This window comes from Phasianus colchicus, chromosome 14 (assembly GCF_987193195.1).
Source record: "Phasianus colchicus chromosome 14, bPhaCol1.hap1.1, whole genome shotgun sequence".
NCBI lineage: Eukaryota > Metazoa > Chordata > Aves > Galliformes > Phasianidae > Phasianus > Phasianus colchicus.
Window position 1 is genome coordinate 991,114 of NC_143449.1, and position 15,590 is coordinate 1,006,703.

A 15,590-nucleotide genomic window follows, 5' to 3' on the forward strand; every position below is an offset into this window, starting at 1 on the left:
GCCCAGGGCCCCATCCAACCTGGTCTTGAACACTTCCAGAGATGGGGCATCCACAGCCTCTCTGGGCAGCTGTTCCAGCACCTCACCACTCTCTCTGTAAAGAACTTCCCTCTGACATCCAACCTCAGTCTTCCCTCCCTCAACTTAAAACCATTTTCCTTTGTCCTGCAGTTATCTACCCTTTCAAAGAGTTGATTCCCCTCCTGTTTGTAGGCTCCCTTTAGGTACTGAAAGGCTGCAATGAGGTCACCCCGCAGCCTTCTTTTCTCCAGGCTGAACAAGCCCAGCTCCCTCAGCCTGTCTTCATAGGGGAGGTGTTCCAAGTCCCCTGATCATCTTTGTGGCTCTCCTCTGGACCCTCTCCAACAGCCCTCTGTCTTCCTTGTATTGAGGGCCCCAGATCTGGACACAGTACTCCAGATGGGGCCTCACAAGAGCAGAGTAGAGGGGGACAATCACCTCCCTGTCCCTGCTGGCCACCCCTCATTCCTGGTGTTGGGGATCCTGTTGCCACCTCGAGGTACTGAGCCAAACTGCCACCTTCTGTGTGAAACATGAAAAAAACACAATTCTGAACCCACAGCATCTCAAGGTCCCTTCAAGAGCCCCCACCCACTGCCCTGAGCCCTCCAGTTCTCCCTGCTGCCCCTTAAAAACCTTAGGAGTGCCAGCAGCACCTCGTGCCTGAGAATGCCCAGTGGATTTCACAAGGATGCGCTCATCTCCTGCATCGTGATCACTGGCAAAAACGTCCAATGGTGCTGACCTGAGCTGAGGGCTCAGTGGTGACATACAGGGAAACCTGCTGTGCTGCAGTGTGAGCCTCCGGTCCTGCTGCTGGACACTGCCAGGCGCAGCCTGGCTCTGTCCTCTCTGCACCTCCCTGCAGGGACAGATGGCCGTGCCTGGGATCCCCCCCAAACCTCTTCTTCTGCAGGCTGAGTCACCCCAGCTCTCCCAGAATTCCCACCCCAGCCATTTCTCACGCAGTGCTGAGGAGGGAAGGGGATTCTCGGGGGAGGAACGGGGCAAGTTGGTTGCAGTGCTATCACATAGCCATTTGTGCTGCCCTGTCCTTGCACTGAGGTGGGCACGGGGATGGGGGGGTTATAGGAGCTGCAGAAATGACCGCAGGCAGAAGTGCTGAAAAACGAACGCTAAACATTTAATCATTTAACACACAGAGCAATAAACAGAGAAATGACCGTACTCCCAACCAGTTCCCAGTCTAACAGTCATTCCCCCCTCACGGCTTCCCTCCTCGGGGCCAACACGAAGCGGCTCCAGGTCGGCTTCACGCAGCTCCGAGAGCTCCGCACGGGGACAGACAGATGGAAACCAGCACTTGGGGACTGCAGCTGCGGGACAGCAGCTCAGCACAGCGCTGCTGATTTGAGCCGGGCGAGAGCCAAAGGCGCCCGCTTGACTCCGTGCCTGGCTCGAACGCGTATCGATCCGTCGGATCGCATCGTGCCATTGGCGGAGAGCCCGCTCTCGGCCCCGCCTTCGTCGCGTTCCCATGTCGGCAGAACGGGGTGGGCGCTGCGCGCGCGGTCCTTTCCGTCCGCGGTCGCGCCGTTATTGCGTCATCACCGCGCGAGTCCCGCTGGCCGCGGCTCGGCTGCCCGCGGCGCCGCCCCGCGCCGCGCGCCGTCCCGCTTCCAGGGCCCCCGGGCAGCTGGCTGGGGCTGCGGGAGGAGGAGCGCTCCGTGCGGGCCTTCTTGGAGAGCGGCGAGCACGGGCGGGCGGCTTCCCGCAGGTTGGGGAGCGGGGCGTCCGGGCGGGCGGCGCGGCCCGGCGATGGGGCTGGGGAACCCGCTGGAGATGGGCGGCTCCGGGGCACTGTGGCGTCCCGCTGCAGGCCGCGGTCGCGGTAGCTCATGTAGTTCAGCCCCACCCAGATTGCCTTCTCAGGCTACTCGATGGGCGCTGATGGCCGCCCTCCCGCCCAGGGCAAACCTTGCCCGCGCGAGGCCAGCGCTGTGCGGGGCAGGGCTGAGCACGGGACGATCGCCTCCTACTGCTTGCTGCGCTGCTGCCGCGCGAGCGGGCTGCTGGCTCGCGTTCAGCCTAGCGTCGATCCACACCTTTTCCACTGCGCAGCCTTCCAGCCGCTCTGCCCCAAGCCTGCAACGATCCCTGAGGTAGTTGTGACCGAAGTGCGGGAGCTGGCATATGGTAGTGTTGAGCCTCGTGCCATTGGCATCAGTCATTGATCGGCCTGCCCAGATCCCTCTGCAGGGTCTTCGTATCCTCAGGCAGATAATGGGGATGCCGTAGCTGAGGGGCGATGGGAGGAAGGGAGGGGAGCATCCAGCCTTGCCCCGGGCAGCCTGTGGACCACGTGCTGTGGGTGCCAGCATGAAGCTCCTCTGTCCGTCAACACGGGAGGAGCAGCAGTTCTGGCTGCAGCAGCAGGAACTCAGTGCAGCCTTGTCCTGCAGCATAAGAAGATGATGACAGCCATGGAGTGTGAGTGCCTCAGCAGTGTCTGCAGCCTGAGCGGGCTGGGGAGAGCAAGGTGTAGGAGTCCTGAGGAGGGACGCACAATGGCAGCATTAGTGGCAGGATCAGCTGCTTCCTCCTCCCCTCCTGCCAGCGTGCATTGGTTCCTTTGAGAAGCGCCCCAGAAGCCAGACCCCATTGTCACATCTGTGGGGTTCCACAGAACACACAGACATGGGGATGCTGTGTGTTGGATTGCTGTTTACTGCAGAGCACCAGCACAGGGCAGAACTGGGAAGATGGGGATGATGAGGGGGATGGTGGGGATAAGGAGCCGTGAGCTCCTCAGGTTGTACCAGGGAACATCTCCATGCGTTTGTAGCTGTGTGGAGGTGTGCGTGTGTCCTGCTGTAACAGAGATGGAGGGGATGGCACTGACTGAGGGGCAGTGACCGGAGGCGCTGTGAAGCGGCCGAAGTCAGTCTGGCCACAGCACAGACAGCACTGCGGCTTCCCATCTCCGCGTGAGGCAGCTCTCCGTTACCTCCGCGAGGAGCGCTGTGCTGCTGGCACGCTCTGATGATGTCACGCAGCCGCCCGGCCTGGGTTCACTCTCTGGGTGGCGTGAACGAGTCACCATGGAGCTCTCTGCCTTCTGTCAATGCTAAGGCAAAATGTGGGTTTAAACCAAGGCAGTGTAACATTACTGATTACAGATGAGCAGCAGAGCAGTTGCCTGACACCCCTGCAGTAATAGCAGGTCCTGTTGATGAAGCAGCTTACCCATCCCTGTTGGGCAGTGGTATCAAGGCAACACTCTTCAGATCTTAGTTTTCCTTCTAAGGATTCTGTATAGCTGACATTCACTGCCTTGCATGCCTTACCCCCGCCCCCCGCACCCCCCCACCAAGGCAGCCTTGGAAGGAAAATGATTTCTTATAAAGACTTAGAACCACAGAATGCTTGAACTAGTTTTGCTTTTGCAAGCAGCTTAGTTTCAGGCTAAATTGAACCTGGTAACTGCTTTAGAAAGAGTTTGAGCATACTTAATTAGCAGCTATTGCTAACTCCATTCTTTTTACGTTTAGAGCTCACCAGGTGAGCGTCTTGCATGCTGCTTGAAGCCAACTTGAAAAACAACACCAAGCCATTATTTCCATGGACACATGGCACAACCCACACAAGCTTGTACAGCTTGTTGAAGTACCACGTTGACAGGACCTGGTCCAAAGTGATCTGGAAGCTCCTGAACCTTTTTCTTATCCAGGTGAGGCCCAGAATTTCCATGCTTGTTGACATAAACACACACTGAAAAAGAACAAGCCATATTTATACAGAATATTTCTGCTTTCTTCACACCTAGTGCACACAGAATAGAGACATGTTTTACGTGCTAGAACTGCATTGTTTCTTAAGTCCCAAATTCACTCCCATCTGACCTCTAAAGCCTTTCCGTACCCTGCTAACGTACAAAGCTATCACAACCTGCATCTCTACTCACGCAATAGTCCCAGCAAAGCAAGAACTACCAGTACATGCTCTAAACTACCAAAAATCTATTCTTAAAAGTTGTCCTTGCTGCCCTATTTGTTCTCAGATTTGAGACGATACAACAAACCAAACCCTATAGCATACGCCTGCTATTGGTGCCCATTCTGAAGCACCCACACAGCGTTAATAATGTCTGTGCACAATGGTCAGTATCTGTTATCTTCAGCAACCATGCATGTATGATTTCCACGCTACAGTTTGACTTTCAGTGCTAAACAAAAGAACAGTACTTACCTGGAAACTGTGCAAAGTGGTTTAAGGCTTATCATGAAAGTAATCAAATAGGACTATTGAAAACAGAGACAATGAAAAACTATCTTTCAAAAGGAACAACAAGGCAGAAAAATATGGAGAAAAGCTGTAACTGAAGGGCTTTTCTTTCTTCTTTTTGGTCTTGACTGTCACATGACCAGGAATGCACAAAGACATTAGTACAGGTTAAATCTGTGGTGACTAAGCAGACAATCTAAGTGATACGTAATAGAAAAGACTGCTGCATTTTCTCAGCTGTAGTACCATTCTGGCTTAGTTAGAAGCATAGATTTTAAAAATGAAACATTTCTATGAAGTGCTTCACTGATCTTGTGTCTTCATGCCTATCTGCTTAGTCTCTGATGTCTGCAAATTGGAGGAAGCTGCTTTGTAAGAATAAACAAAGATACAAATCAGCAAAAAGAGCTTTCATGACATCTTCTGTCTGACCTCAATAACAGCTGAAAGGTTTATTTTCCTAGGAAACACATAGGTATTTTCCCCTCATCCATCATTGAAGTTGGGATGGAGAAGAGCCTGACAACTTCTATTGTAAAAACAGTTTTTAATTTTGTTTGGGATACTTTTGACATTTAACATAAGTTATGGGCTTTTTTAGAAAGATCTGAGCTTTCAATTGACAACCTACAAATTGTTTCATTACAGAGTTACAAGCCCCTCAACAAGCCAGCTCATTAAGTGGCTTATTTTTGTTTTGCCAATGCTTTTTAAGATACATTTCATTACATTTTCTCTTAAGTTTGCTTGTTTAAAAATAAGGGAGACATTTCCCCTGATTGCTTTTACTTGGTTTAAATGGACTTGCTTTTTTAATAGAACACTGAAGAGAGACAAAATCTCCATTTTGTGTTATTAAAGTCAAGCGTGCATGAAAGCAAAATATCATATGAGCTTTTAGCTACATCAAATCCCATTTCATACATCAGAGAATGAGACAGAAACGAAACAATTGTACAGTTTCCTCCTTCAGACAGAGCAAAACTGACAGGTTTAGCAGATGTGTTCAAAGTCTCTGTGCCCCAGCACTTCTTGTTTTAATGCAGGCATCAAAATACCAGTTCTACAAAGTAACACTGGCACCTACAAACATCTTTTTAAAAAAACGTAGTAGGTCAGTAAGTTCGCAGCACATTTCCATAAGAAGACACTACTAATTTTCTTGAAATTGAAGTCATTTCACACTAAAACTATCATTATTTTTTTTCTTTTACCTGTGGATATAACTGCTGCAGTTGCACCAGACAAACTAATTCCATCTTTAAGTATCTGCGTAGTGCCACTGTCCCCATCAGGAGAAGAAAGAGGAGAAGGTGGTGCAGTAGTCAGTTGCTCTGGTAAGACTTTTTTCTGTTTTGAGAAAAAAAAATAAAGTATTTAATGTTTTTTAAGTAGTATGCCAAACCTTTCCACTATCATTTATCATACTATTGAGTGCATGTAGCTCCTCATTACAGAAGTACTACACACTGCAAAGATGATGTAGCCTGGGAAGGGATGATCAGAAACTGCCTGCGTTTACAGCTACTTCAGCAACGGAGGGGAAGACAAATGACTTGAAAAGGAACCCACTTACAGTTGAAAAGGAGCAGGAAAGCAATGAGCTATATATAATCAATTCATGACCCTTCTAAATTTTAGGAATCACAGAAGAGGTATTTGGATTACTTTCCCACATACATTCTTCCATTACCTGGGTTTACCACAATTCCAATAAATTATTTGGACTGTGCATACATTGTCATACCAATTCTGATTCAGATTTAGCTGTCAACTTTACAGAGCATCTAGATTTTCTCCCAGCTTGTCTCAAAGAGGTTGAAATTCTTACATAAACACTTTCAGAAACTGATGCTCTATGCAAGGTATCAAATAAACCAATATAGTTGAGTCACTTGAGTTTGCAAAACTTTCTTCTTTCCCAAGCCAACCTTATTTGCAGCCTATTATATACCACACAGACAGATTTTATAGCACAAGGATGTAGAAATCAGTCAGTGTCTCCCAGCTGAGAAAAAAGAAAATGTTGCAATTTAGTTTGGGCTGGGGTCTAGAAAAGAGGTGTATGCTAGAAAGGCACTTCTGATGTGTTATGAAAATACATGGAAATAAAAGAAGCAATTAATTGGCAAAAAATTCTTCACCTCTTCCTTCGCCATTTATTCTTGCACGAGAACATATTACATCGTCATTTTCTACCCTGAATAAAAAAAATTAGGAATATAAGAGATTAGTCAAGGTGGTTAAGGTAACAGAGACCCGGATAATCATGTGGACAGAGTTTGTATCTAACACTGATCTGCAGCAAAGAAAAAAAAAAATCTGAAAAGCTGCCAGGGAAAGCTTCGATTTAGAAGTGCAATGTAATAAAAGTGTAATGGATGGATAAGGAGGATATTTACTAAATAGTACATTAACAAATTATATAGTAAGCAATCAAAATACACACACTATTCCAAAGAACAGTAGTGCCCAGTCAGCCTTGCTGACTGAGGCTTCAGGTCCTGGGGCCAGTCCTGGCCTCTGGCAGTGGCTTTAGGCCCGAGGGGTGTGCTGGCCCTTTGGGCTGTGGCTTTAGGTCTCGGGACTGATGCCAGCCTGTCTGGCTCTGGATGTAGCTTCAGGCCCCAGGGCCAGTTCTGGCTTCTCGAGCTGTGCCTTTAGGGCCCAGGGCCAGTGCTGCCCTACCTGGCTTAGGCTTTTGGCCCCAGGGCTGGTGCCGGACTCTCTGGCTGTGTCTGTGGCTTTAGGCCCTGGAGCTGGTGCCGGCCTCTCAGGCCGTGACTCTGGCTTTAAGCCCCTGGGCCGATGCCAGCCTGTCTGGCTCTGGCTGTGGCTTTAGGCCCAGGGCTGGTGCTGTCCTCTTGGGCTGGGGATGATGCTTTAGGCCCCAGGCCCTGTGCAGGCCTGTCTGCCTGTGGCTTCAGGCCCCAGGGTTGGTTTAGACATCCAGGCTGTGGTTTTTGGCCCTGGGGTCACTGCTGGCCTCTCTTCTTGTGGCTTTTGGCCCCACGGCTGGTGTTGGCCTCTCAGGCTGTACCTGTACCTTCAGGTCCTGAGGCCAGCGCTGACCTTTCAGGTTGGACTATAAATGTAGGGAGGCCTGGCAGCTGGACTGTACCACACTCCCACAAACTCCCACTTCACTCCCACAAACTTCAGTGATGGAAGCAACCACTGCATGGCTGGAAACATATCCCGTGCCCCATGCCACTGCTTGAAATACTCTCTTGGACCTTGCAAATCAAGTCCTGTGGCAACACAGCACCCCAGAAAGAACTGAGTCAGAAAACGGGACTCATTTCCAAAACAATCTCATAACCACCTGGGCTAAAGAGCGTGGCTTTGAGTAGATATATCACATCTGCTATTGTGCACAGCCTCTGTGAAAATCAAACAATACAATGGCCTGCTAATAGCTACACTGAGAGCAATTGGTGCCGAGACATTCAGACGTTGGGGTGCACATGTAGCAAAAGCCACTTGGTTAGTCAGTGCTTGGGGATCTGCCAGTCAAGCTGCACAATCAAACCTCCTGCACACCGCAGAAGTAAAATGAAAAAATGGTACCCAGTGACATTCACGGATACCAAACAGTGGATGTGGGCACAGTGAGGCAGTGAGTGGTGCGTTTCATCAGAGTGACAGTGACAGTGTGTCACCCTCGCTGGTGCAGATTTTTACAATCTGGTAAAGCTGCAAAGCTGATGGCGGTGACCATGTCACCATGTCTTCTCCCAGTCTGTAGGTATATCTGGAATTGCCCCGACCCAGCTGCAACACCCTACATTAGACCTTACTGAACCTCATTAGGTTCACATGCTCCCAGATGATTTTGAACAACTTTGTGAAGAATTGAAAAAACCTTGAAAACAACAAGAGGTGTTTCAGGCTGTACGTTAGGAAAAACTTCTCCAAAAGAGTGGTCAGGCACTGGGATGAGTTGCCCAGGGAGGGACCAGAGTCAGCGTTCCTGGGGGTGTTTAGGAAACATTTTGATGTGGTACACGGTTTAATGGGAAATAGTGGTGGTTGATGGACGGTTGGACTGGATATCTTGGAGGTCTTTTCCAACCTTGGTGATTGTATGATTCTGTGTGTTTTGGTGCCTATTTCTAAGCAAAAGCACAAGACTCTTTGCTATCTGCTCTTTATTGCAAGGTCACAGTTCTTCAGGGTACACTCCACCAGACTGCCCCTCCGCTGCCATCTGTTGCATGGCAGCACAACATGAAGCCCCAAAGACCCTCGTACCTTGAGATTGCTTGCTCTGGTTCTGGCCAGGCTGGTCCAAAGCAGCTGCTCTCAATGAGTGAGTGTTCAGTGCTAGATGTACAGTGCTCGGCTGATCAGGGCAGCTTCTCCATGGGTCACATTTCTAGGCCTCTGGCCTTCTCCTTCTTGTTTCTGAAATGTTCCCAATAACCTCACCTTGTTCTTGGAACAATGCTCACGACAGCAGTGCTCAGAAGAGGCACATCTTGCAGACCTCTGGCTGTGACACAGCCTTTCCCACACACAGCTCTCCAGCTGAGCTGGGTCTCTGCTGAAGGCTGGAGAGAGGACAGCCCTGTGAACTGGGGGCTCCTGGCAACCCCATCCCACCCTTCCTGGTGCCACATTCACTGCTGGGTATGAGCTGTCTGGGAGGAGCACAGCCGCACCCTTTTAGAGATGGCCGGCTGAGTGCCTACTGAGGGTGGGAGAGAGAAGCAATGTTTCAGGGGGTCAGGGAGCAGACTTGGGCTTCTCATTTGCTTCTAAAGCCAGGGTTTGGATTTTCAATTGCAACATGGTACCTTAACAATCCATTTGGACACAAGACTAGTTTTTACTCAAAACGCAGTTTGGAAGAGAATGCAAATCCTTCTATTAAATGAGGAATTGCAATTGTTTCCCTGGGGACCTGTGTTTCAGGGAGAAAGAGCTTCCCTGTGAGGCTGACAGATCTTGTTCAGTGCACCAATGACCAGAACAGTGCAAGACCTTTAATGTATTTTCCTCCATCTCTTTCCATGTGGTCTGACAACTGATGGATTTTTGTACAAGAGGGACTCTTCTCAAAAAATAGGGCAGTTCTTTTCCCACATGCATACCCCAGGGGTGGCTTCAGGTCAGAAAACTGAGGGGAGTCAGCCATTTCTCTGCCTCTCTTTATCCCTTACCTACAAGTAGCCCAGCTTCATTGCTTTGCTCCTAAGCTATGTCAGTGTCTCCCAAAAACCCCTTCTCTTCCCACCAGGGATCTAAAGGAGCAGCGAGTTGGAAAGAAACAGTCTTCTCTTGGCCCAGGCCCAGCCTCACACATAGCTACGCCTTTCAAAAGCTGCCAAATCCTGGGCTTTAGTGTGCTGTGTGTGCCCCCAGAAGAGAGTGTGACATTGGAAAATGAGGAACTGGAGATCCCAAGGCTCCAAGGAATGTAGTCTCTCAGAGCCAAGGGGTCTTGGAAGGAAGAGTCCCAGTTGTCCCTCTACTTTTTCTCTTCTTCTCTTCTCTTCTCTTCTCTTCTCTTCTCTTCTCTTCTCTTCTCTTCTCTTCTCTTCTCTTCTCTTCTCTTCTCTTCTCTTCTCTTCTCTTCTCTTCTCTTCTCTTCTCTTCTCTTCTCTTCTCTTCTCCTTTCTTTTCTTTTCTTCTCCTTTCTTTTCTTCTCCTTTCTTTTCTTCTCCTTTCTTTTCTTCTCCTTTCTTCTCCTTTCTTCTCCTTTCTTCTCCTTTCTTTTCCTTTCTTTTCCTTTCTTTTCCTTTCTTTTCCTTTCTTTTCTTTTCTTTTCTTTTCTTTTCTTTTCTTTTCTTTTCTTTTCTTTTCTTTTCTTTTCTTTTCTTTTCTTTTCTTTTCTTTTCTTTTCTTTTCTTTTCTTTTCTTTTCTTTTCTTTTCTTTTCCTTTCTTTTCCTTTCTTTTCCTTTCTTTTCCTTTCTTTTCCTTTCTTTTCCTTTCTTTTCCTTTCTTTTCCTTTCTTTTCCTTTCTTTTCCTTTCTTTTCCTTTCTTTTCCTTTCTTTTCCTTTCTTTTCCTTTCTTTTCCTTTCTTTTCCTTTCTTTTCCTTTCTTTTCCTTTCTTTTCCTTTCTTTTCCTTTCTTTTCCTTTCTTTTCCTTTCTTTTCCTTTCTTTTCCTTTCTTTTCCTTTCTTTTCCTTTCTTTTCTTTTCTTTTCTTTTCTTTTCTTTTCTTTTCTTTTCTTTTCTTTTCTTTTCTTTTCTTTTCTTTTTTCTTTTCTTTTCCTTTTGCAAGAGAAGATGGCTGTACTCTGAGGGCAGGCAGAGACAGGGACAAGGGTCAGAAGCAAGGGCAGAGTGGTTTCTTTGTTGCTCAATGGAAGGAAGGACTGTGTTTAATGCAGGCGGATTTGCCATAGTGTTTCTTACAAGGACTGATAGTGGGATGAGATGTGCCCTGAAGTGGGCATGCTTGCCAGTAGGCAAAGGAGAAATGCAAATCATGCCAGTAAGTCTCCTCACTATATTGTGGACCCAGCCTGGGAGCAGAGCGACATGAGAGCCCCACCACCTTCTGCCTGTGAGCTGAACGGAAGGATTTCTGGGCTGAGATGAATCTATATCTCTGCAGCTTCTGATCTCTTGGATTTTGTGTTCTAGTGCAGGGAAGCTTCCTTTGGCCATGATTTATCATCGCCGTAGCTAACCTGCATGGGAAAAGTTGACATTAGATCTTGCATCCAAGCTCTGAACAAAGCTTAGACTTGCCAGTGCCTTCCGCTGTCTCCACTTGTCTGGTGCCTCCCTGAAATGTATGCCTGATCTGCAAATCTGTTCTTATGTCCTAGTTTTTGTGCAATTATGCAGCTTTCGAAAAGTTGCTTCTTATAGCAGGTTGGTGTTTCAGGAGAGAGAAAAACATGGCTGGCAGAGACTGGATTTCAGTTGTAGGTAAAGCTGAGCTGAGCTCTGGACTGACTCTTGCACCTGAGAATATGAGCAAAGCCTGAAGACATAGAGGAATAATTTTTCCCTGCAGGCTGAGCATGTCAGAGGCAGGTCATTGCTAGGAGAGCTCGTGCTTTACAGCATCAGGCCATATAGAGAAAGGAATTCTAAAAGCAAGCTTGCCAGTTTTTTTTTAGCTGAGTGGCTTTTGAGCAAGGAAAGATTTGAGATGCTGTTTGCCCATGGAAGATGGAGAGGCAAAAAGCAAGTAAAGGGCATGCTGTGCATGGCCAGCTCATTGCACCTGCACTGTTCTCCCCCAGCACAAAGGAGCAGCAGCTCAGCAAGCTTGGCCTGGGCTATTGAAGGGAACATGCAAACATCTGGATCAACCCCTCCATTCCTGCCCCCTCTGCATGCCTCGCCACACTTTTCCTGCTTTTCATGCCAGGGTGGGGCAGAGTGCCTTTCAGCTGAGTTCAGTCATGGTGTTGGGCAGAACCGTCTTCCACAGCACTGGGCTGTATGGGTAACTTTTAGCGGTGCTGGGATGGCTGGACTGCTCTGGCACTGGAGAAGAAAAGCAGTAGGCCATCCAACTCCTTGTGGTTTCCATTTAAAATGCAATAAAAGAAATATCTCACCATAGCTATGAGCCAGTTGAGTCAAAAGAAGCTCAGCAACTCAGCTTTTTGGATCATGGTATCTCATTTAAAATAATGGGGTTTGAAAGCTGAACGGTGTCTAGTCCAACAAGCTTATTCTCTTAGGCCATGGTGCAGCCAAGAAAACCAACTCAAGAATGGGACACGCCAATGGGTCGTATCAAGCAGGTATTCCCTTTATTACAGAGCTGGGTGCATGGTGATCGCTCCACCAACATGCACACCCAGAGAAGCAGTGAATACAGATTTATAGGCATAGCATATACATATTAATTACATTCCAAGGACATGGGCAGAAATTCCAAGAAATAATTAACATCTCTGATGGTTGTGGGATGAGGGCTAATAGTCATCCTCGCTGTAAATTTCCAACCTTTTAAGGGGGGCTGCCCAAACCAGCTCCCACTGATGTTATGTCGAGTTGAGGCATCTGTTTTGCCATCTTATCTTCAACAAGAGGACGTCAATTCTAAACTGATTCCAGAAATCCCATCAGAGGGAACAGATGTCCTGGCAGATATAACAAACCAGGTGTGAGCACTGTCTTTCCAATTTCACACTGAAGTCATTGGAGGAAAGGTCAGACCTCTGGCCTTCCCTCAGCACCAACTACTGACGACGGATTTGCTCACAGATCCTTCACAGCTGTTTCAAAGAACCATCCTATAGTTCTTTGATCCTCAAGGACCCTTCCAAACCAAGCCATTCTGTACTTCTTAAGATCTTCAAGGACTCTTCCAACATAAACCATCCTATAGTTCTGTGATCTTCAAGGACCCATACGACACAAACCATTCTGTAGTTCAATGATCACTAAGGAGCATTCCAACCCATGCCATCCGATGGTTCTATGATCTTCCACGATCCTTCCAACACAAACCAATCTATGGTTCTTTGATCATCAAGGAACTCCCACTGCAGGCCATCCCAAACCAAGCCATTCTGTGGTTCTTAATGATCTTTAAGGACTCTTCAAACACAAACCATCCTATAGTTCTATGATCTTCAAGGACTTTTCCGACATGTCCATTCTGTGGTTTTTAATGATCTTCAAGGACCCTTTGAACACAAAGCATGCTAGGGCTCTATGATCTTCAAGGACCCTCCTGTGCTGGTGACGTCACAATACCGTGCTAACCTCACAGAGGCCCCAGGGCGGGGCAGGGGCAGTGGGTCAGCGCTGAACCTGCCGGCCCCATTCTGCGGGTGGTGCAGGTCCTGCGAGCAGCTGTGCAAGTGGTACAGCAATGCGGGCCCAGTTTGCCAGCGGAAAATTAACAGCGCTGCAGCGCGTGAAGCTGCTGCAGGAGCTGATGCAGGTGAGCTCTGGGTGGGCAGGCACAGAAGGGCTGGAGGGACGAGCTGCTGGCTGGAGGGCACCCTGCCCGTAGCATGGCAGCAGAGGGCCGGGCACCTCCAGTGGGATGCAGAGCTGCCGGCAGAGCCTCGGTGCCAACACCGCTCCTCTCTCCTCCCACAGGCTCATGAGCGGGTCGTGGAGAACCACAGAGCCACGGCCAAGGAATCGCTGATGAAGGTGAGCAGATGCAGCAGCACAGGAGCCGGTGTGGGTATGCAGGCACAGCAGTGTTGCTGTGGGGCGTGGGGTGGGAGAAATCCCCTCAGGTGGGTCTGCAGCTGCAGCCCTGCGGGTGCCGGTTGCCCCAATGGAGGAGGCAGGAGGGGACGTCAGCACGGAGCTGCTGTCAGATGGAGCTTAGAGGGATGCCCTGATGGCTGCTCCTCTTCTCCTTTCCTGCAGGAATCCCAGCAAACACGGGGTGAAAGAATTGCAGCCAGGAAAGAGGAGCTGGAGCAGGTAGGGTGGAGTGGGGGCTCGTCCTTAGAGCTCAGTGTCCTCATGGCTCTGGCTCTGCAGGCCTCGGTCCCAGTCCCTCAGGTCCATGGGTTCCAGCACAGCTGCCCCACATGACACAGCCATTGCTTTGCAGGAGAAGCAGCTCATCGCCCAGCTGGAAAAGCAGCTGCGGGCTGAGATGGAGGAGATAGAGGTAGTGTGGAGGGGCGTGGGGATCGGGGCTGCCCACCCCTAGGTTGGGGACCTGGAGGAGGGCTACAGCGGGCATGGGCACTCACACTTTTGTCTGCCAGATGCTGTGCCAGGAAAAACAGTGCCTGCAAGAGGAGCGGGAGGAGCTGGAGCTGGAGAGTGCCTGGTGAGTGGGACTGGGCCCTGCAGCCCACGCCTGCACCCGGGGGTCTCTGTAGGACCCAGGGCAGCAATGGGGTTGCAGTGCTGCTGGACTTGGGGCTCGGGTTCTGTTTGGCACGTGGCATGACAGAGCAGCCCCATCCCAGCCCTGGGGTGGGCACACACTGCTGGGGAGCCCCCGCGGTGACAGAGGCCAGCACCCTCCAACCAAGCCTTGTGCCCTACAGGCAGCAGCATCAGATGGAGCTGGAGGTAGCCCACGTGCCTGGGGCTGTGCTGCTGGAGCTGGTGGAGACACAGATGGTAAGGGGCAGAGTCCACCGCACCCTCACCCCATCCAACAAGGGTCTCCCTAGGGACGGGGCTCCCTGCAGCACTGGGGCTGTGCTGCTGCACTGCCGGGCTCCCAGTGTCCTGCATGAGCCCTGGCTGTCCAGCAAGGCCTGACCATCATCTCTGCCCTGTGTTCACCTATAGGAGAAGAAGGAGCGGGAGAGGAGACGAGGGCTCACCTTCTGGATGCAGTGAGTGTCCCCTCATTGCCCCATGTCCAGCCACCCAGCAGCTGGGCTCCCAGCAGTGGGCTGATGGCTTAGACCCCCACTGCAGCTGGCGGGGCTCCCAAATGGCCCCTTTGGCACTGTGTGGGGCTGTGCTGCTGTGGGGTGGGGACGCCTCATTCCCGGCCCCCTTTCTCTTTTGCTCCACAGGACAATCTGCCCCATCTTGGTTTGCCTCCAGCTGCTCCTTGTTGTTGTGCTGGGCTCTGCAGTACTGTACGCCCAGCACTATGACCAGGAGCTCTTCTATTGGCTCCTGCCTCGTGTGCTGCCCCAGGCAGCGTACGCTTCCCTGGCGTACTTCACAAGCAGTACCCTGCGCGTGGTCTGTGATGGGCTGCTGCCCATCTGACTGCCCTGCTCAGTAACCTCTCCCAGCTCGGGGCTGTGTGGTGGGGTATGGGGAGAGGGGTCTGTCCCCATGGAAGGGGCCTCTCCTGTGCTGTTGGGCAGTGCTGGCAGGCGGCTGAGTGCCACTGCTTTGGACTTATAAGTTTCTACTGTCGTTGTGAGTCATTGTCAACTGAACATCACCACCTCCGGCAACCCATCAGACTGAAGATCTGCACCTGACACCAGAACATGGCTGGATCTATGAGCGCTGAACCGCCTTGCTTGTCCGTCCCTCTTTCCCCATTTTCTATATTTTCTCCTTGTCATCTTTTATTCTTTGACTCTTTGTAGCAGCCATTGCCTACAATTATTTACCTCTAACACTTATTCATTGCAATTAGTCCACTGGCCAATATTACAACAACTGGTTGTTGCTGGCTGTTAAGAAAGCTCTCAATAAATGGATATATATTATTCCTCTGAGTTTGGATGACTCCATTGCAGTGACCAGGGGAGGTGCAACTCAGGAGGTGGAAAAAGATTCACCCATCCCACACTGAGTGGGATGAGACCGAGTGGAAAGAGAAATGGGATGAGCAGTGTCCATCTGCATACAGACATCTGCTGCTGTGTCTGCACAGATCTCTTCTGCTCAGTGGAGCTTGTCCATGAAGGCTGCAGCAAAGAAAAAGTATCTCTGCTAGGGAGCC

The 15,590-nt window shown here is 49.9% G+C and overlaps 3 protein-coding genes across 6 annotated transcripts; 2 read left to right on the forward strand and 1 right to left on the reverse strand.

Moving 5' to 3' along the window:
- Positions 1 to 359: 359 nt before the first annotated feature.
- On the forward strand, positions 360 to 3,625 carry LOC149915960 (uncharacterized). 3 transcript variants are annotated; one of them, XR_016470970.1, is made up of 2 exons: positions 360 to 2,472; positions 3,534 to 3,623. XR_016470970.1 is itself a non-coding variant. In XM_090150060.1 (2 exons), the coding sequence occupies exons 1-2, from the start codon at positions 1,201 to 1,203 to the stop codon at positions 3,565 to 3,567; spliced, it is 978 nt and encodes a 325-aa protein (XP_090006186.1). In that variant the 5' UTR covers positions 360 to 1,200; the 3' UTR covers positions 3,568 to 3,625. The 3 variants fall into 3 exon arrangements, 2 of the variants coding, with proteins under 2 accessions (XP_090006186.1, XP_090006187.1); XM_090150060.1 differs by having other exon boundaries at positions 360 to 2,144; positions 3,534 to 3,625; XM_090150061.1 differs by having other exon boundaries at positions 360 to 1,759; positions 3,534 to 3,625.
- On the reverse strand, positions 3,596 to 8,592 carry LOC149915961 (sex comb on midleg-like protein 2). The gene is made up of 4 exons (XM_090150066.1): positions 8,521 to 8,592; positions 6,411 to 6,466; positions 5,481 to 5,616; positions 3,596 to 3,753 (listed from the first exon to the last, which is right to left on the reverse strand). Exons 2-4 carry the CDS (start codon positions 6,423 to 6,425, stop codon positions 3,596 to 3,598), a joined length of 309 nt encoding a protein of 102 aa, XP_090006192.1. The 5' UTR covers positions 6,426 to 6,466; positions 8,521 to 8,592.
- LOC149915962 (uncharacterized) lies at positions 5,526 to 15,588 on the forward strand. Of its 2 annotated transcripts, none has more exons than XM_090150063.1 (8): positions 5,526 to 5,603; positions 13,295 to 13,351; positions 13,577 to 13,633; positions 13,767 to 13,826; positions 13,927 to 13,991; positions 14,215 to 14,290; positions 14,465 to 14,511; positions 14,698 to 15,588. In XM_090150063.1, the coding sequence occupies exons 2-8, from the start codon at positions 13,346 to 13,348 to the stop codon at positions 14,897 to 14,899; spliced, it is 513 nt and encodes a 170-aa protein (XP_090006189.1). In that variant the 5' UTR covers positions 5,526 to 5,603; positions 13,295 to 13,345; the 3' UTR covers positions 14,900 to 15,588. The 2 variants fall into 2 exon arrangements, with proteins under 2 accessions (XP_090006189.1, XP_090006188.1); XM_090150062.1 differs by lacking the exon at positions 5,526 to 5,603 and adding an exon at positions 10,371 to 13,133.
- Positions 15,589 to 15,590: the final 2 nt, after the last annotated feature.

Bases quoted from the DNA above. Each gene is read 5' to 3' on its own strand.
- LOC149915961 (XM_090150066.1), bottom strand. The intron at 3,754-5,480 runs GTAAAAGAAAAA...GTTCTTTTTCAG, and splicing joins TGCAGCAGTTATATCCACAG to TGTGTGTTTATGTCAACAAG.
- LOC149915962 (XM_090150062.1), top strand. From the start codon at position 13,062: ATGCGGGCCCAGTTTGCCAGCGGAAAATTAACAGCGCTGCAGCGCGTG. The intron at 13,352-13,576 runs GTGAGCAGATGC...CCTTTCCTGCAG, and splicing joins CCAAGGAATCGCTGATGAAG to GAATCCCAGCAAACACGGGG. The intron at 13,827-13,926 runs GTAGTGTGGAGG...TTTGTCTGCCAG, and splicing joins CTGAGATGGAGGAGATAGAG to ATGCTGTGCCAGGAAAAACA.
- LOC149915960 (XM_090150060.1), top strand. From the start codon at position 1,201: ATGACCGTACTCCCAACCAGTTCCCAGTCTAACAGTCATTCCCCCCTC. The intron at 2,145-3,533 runs GTAGTTGTGACC...TTTTACGTTTAG, and splicing joins AGCCTGCAACGATCCCTGAG to AGCTCACCAGGTGAGCGTCT.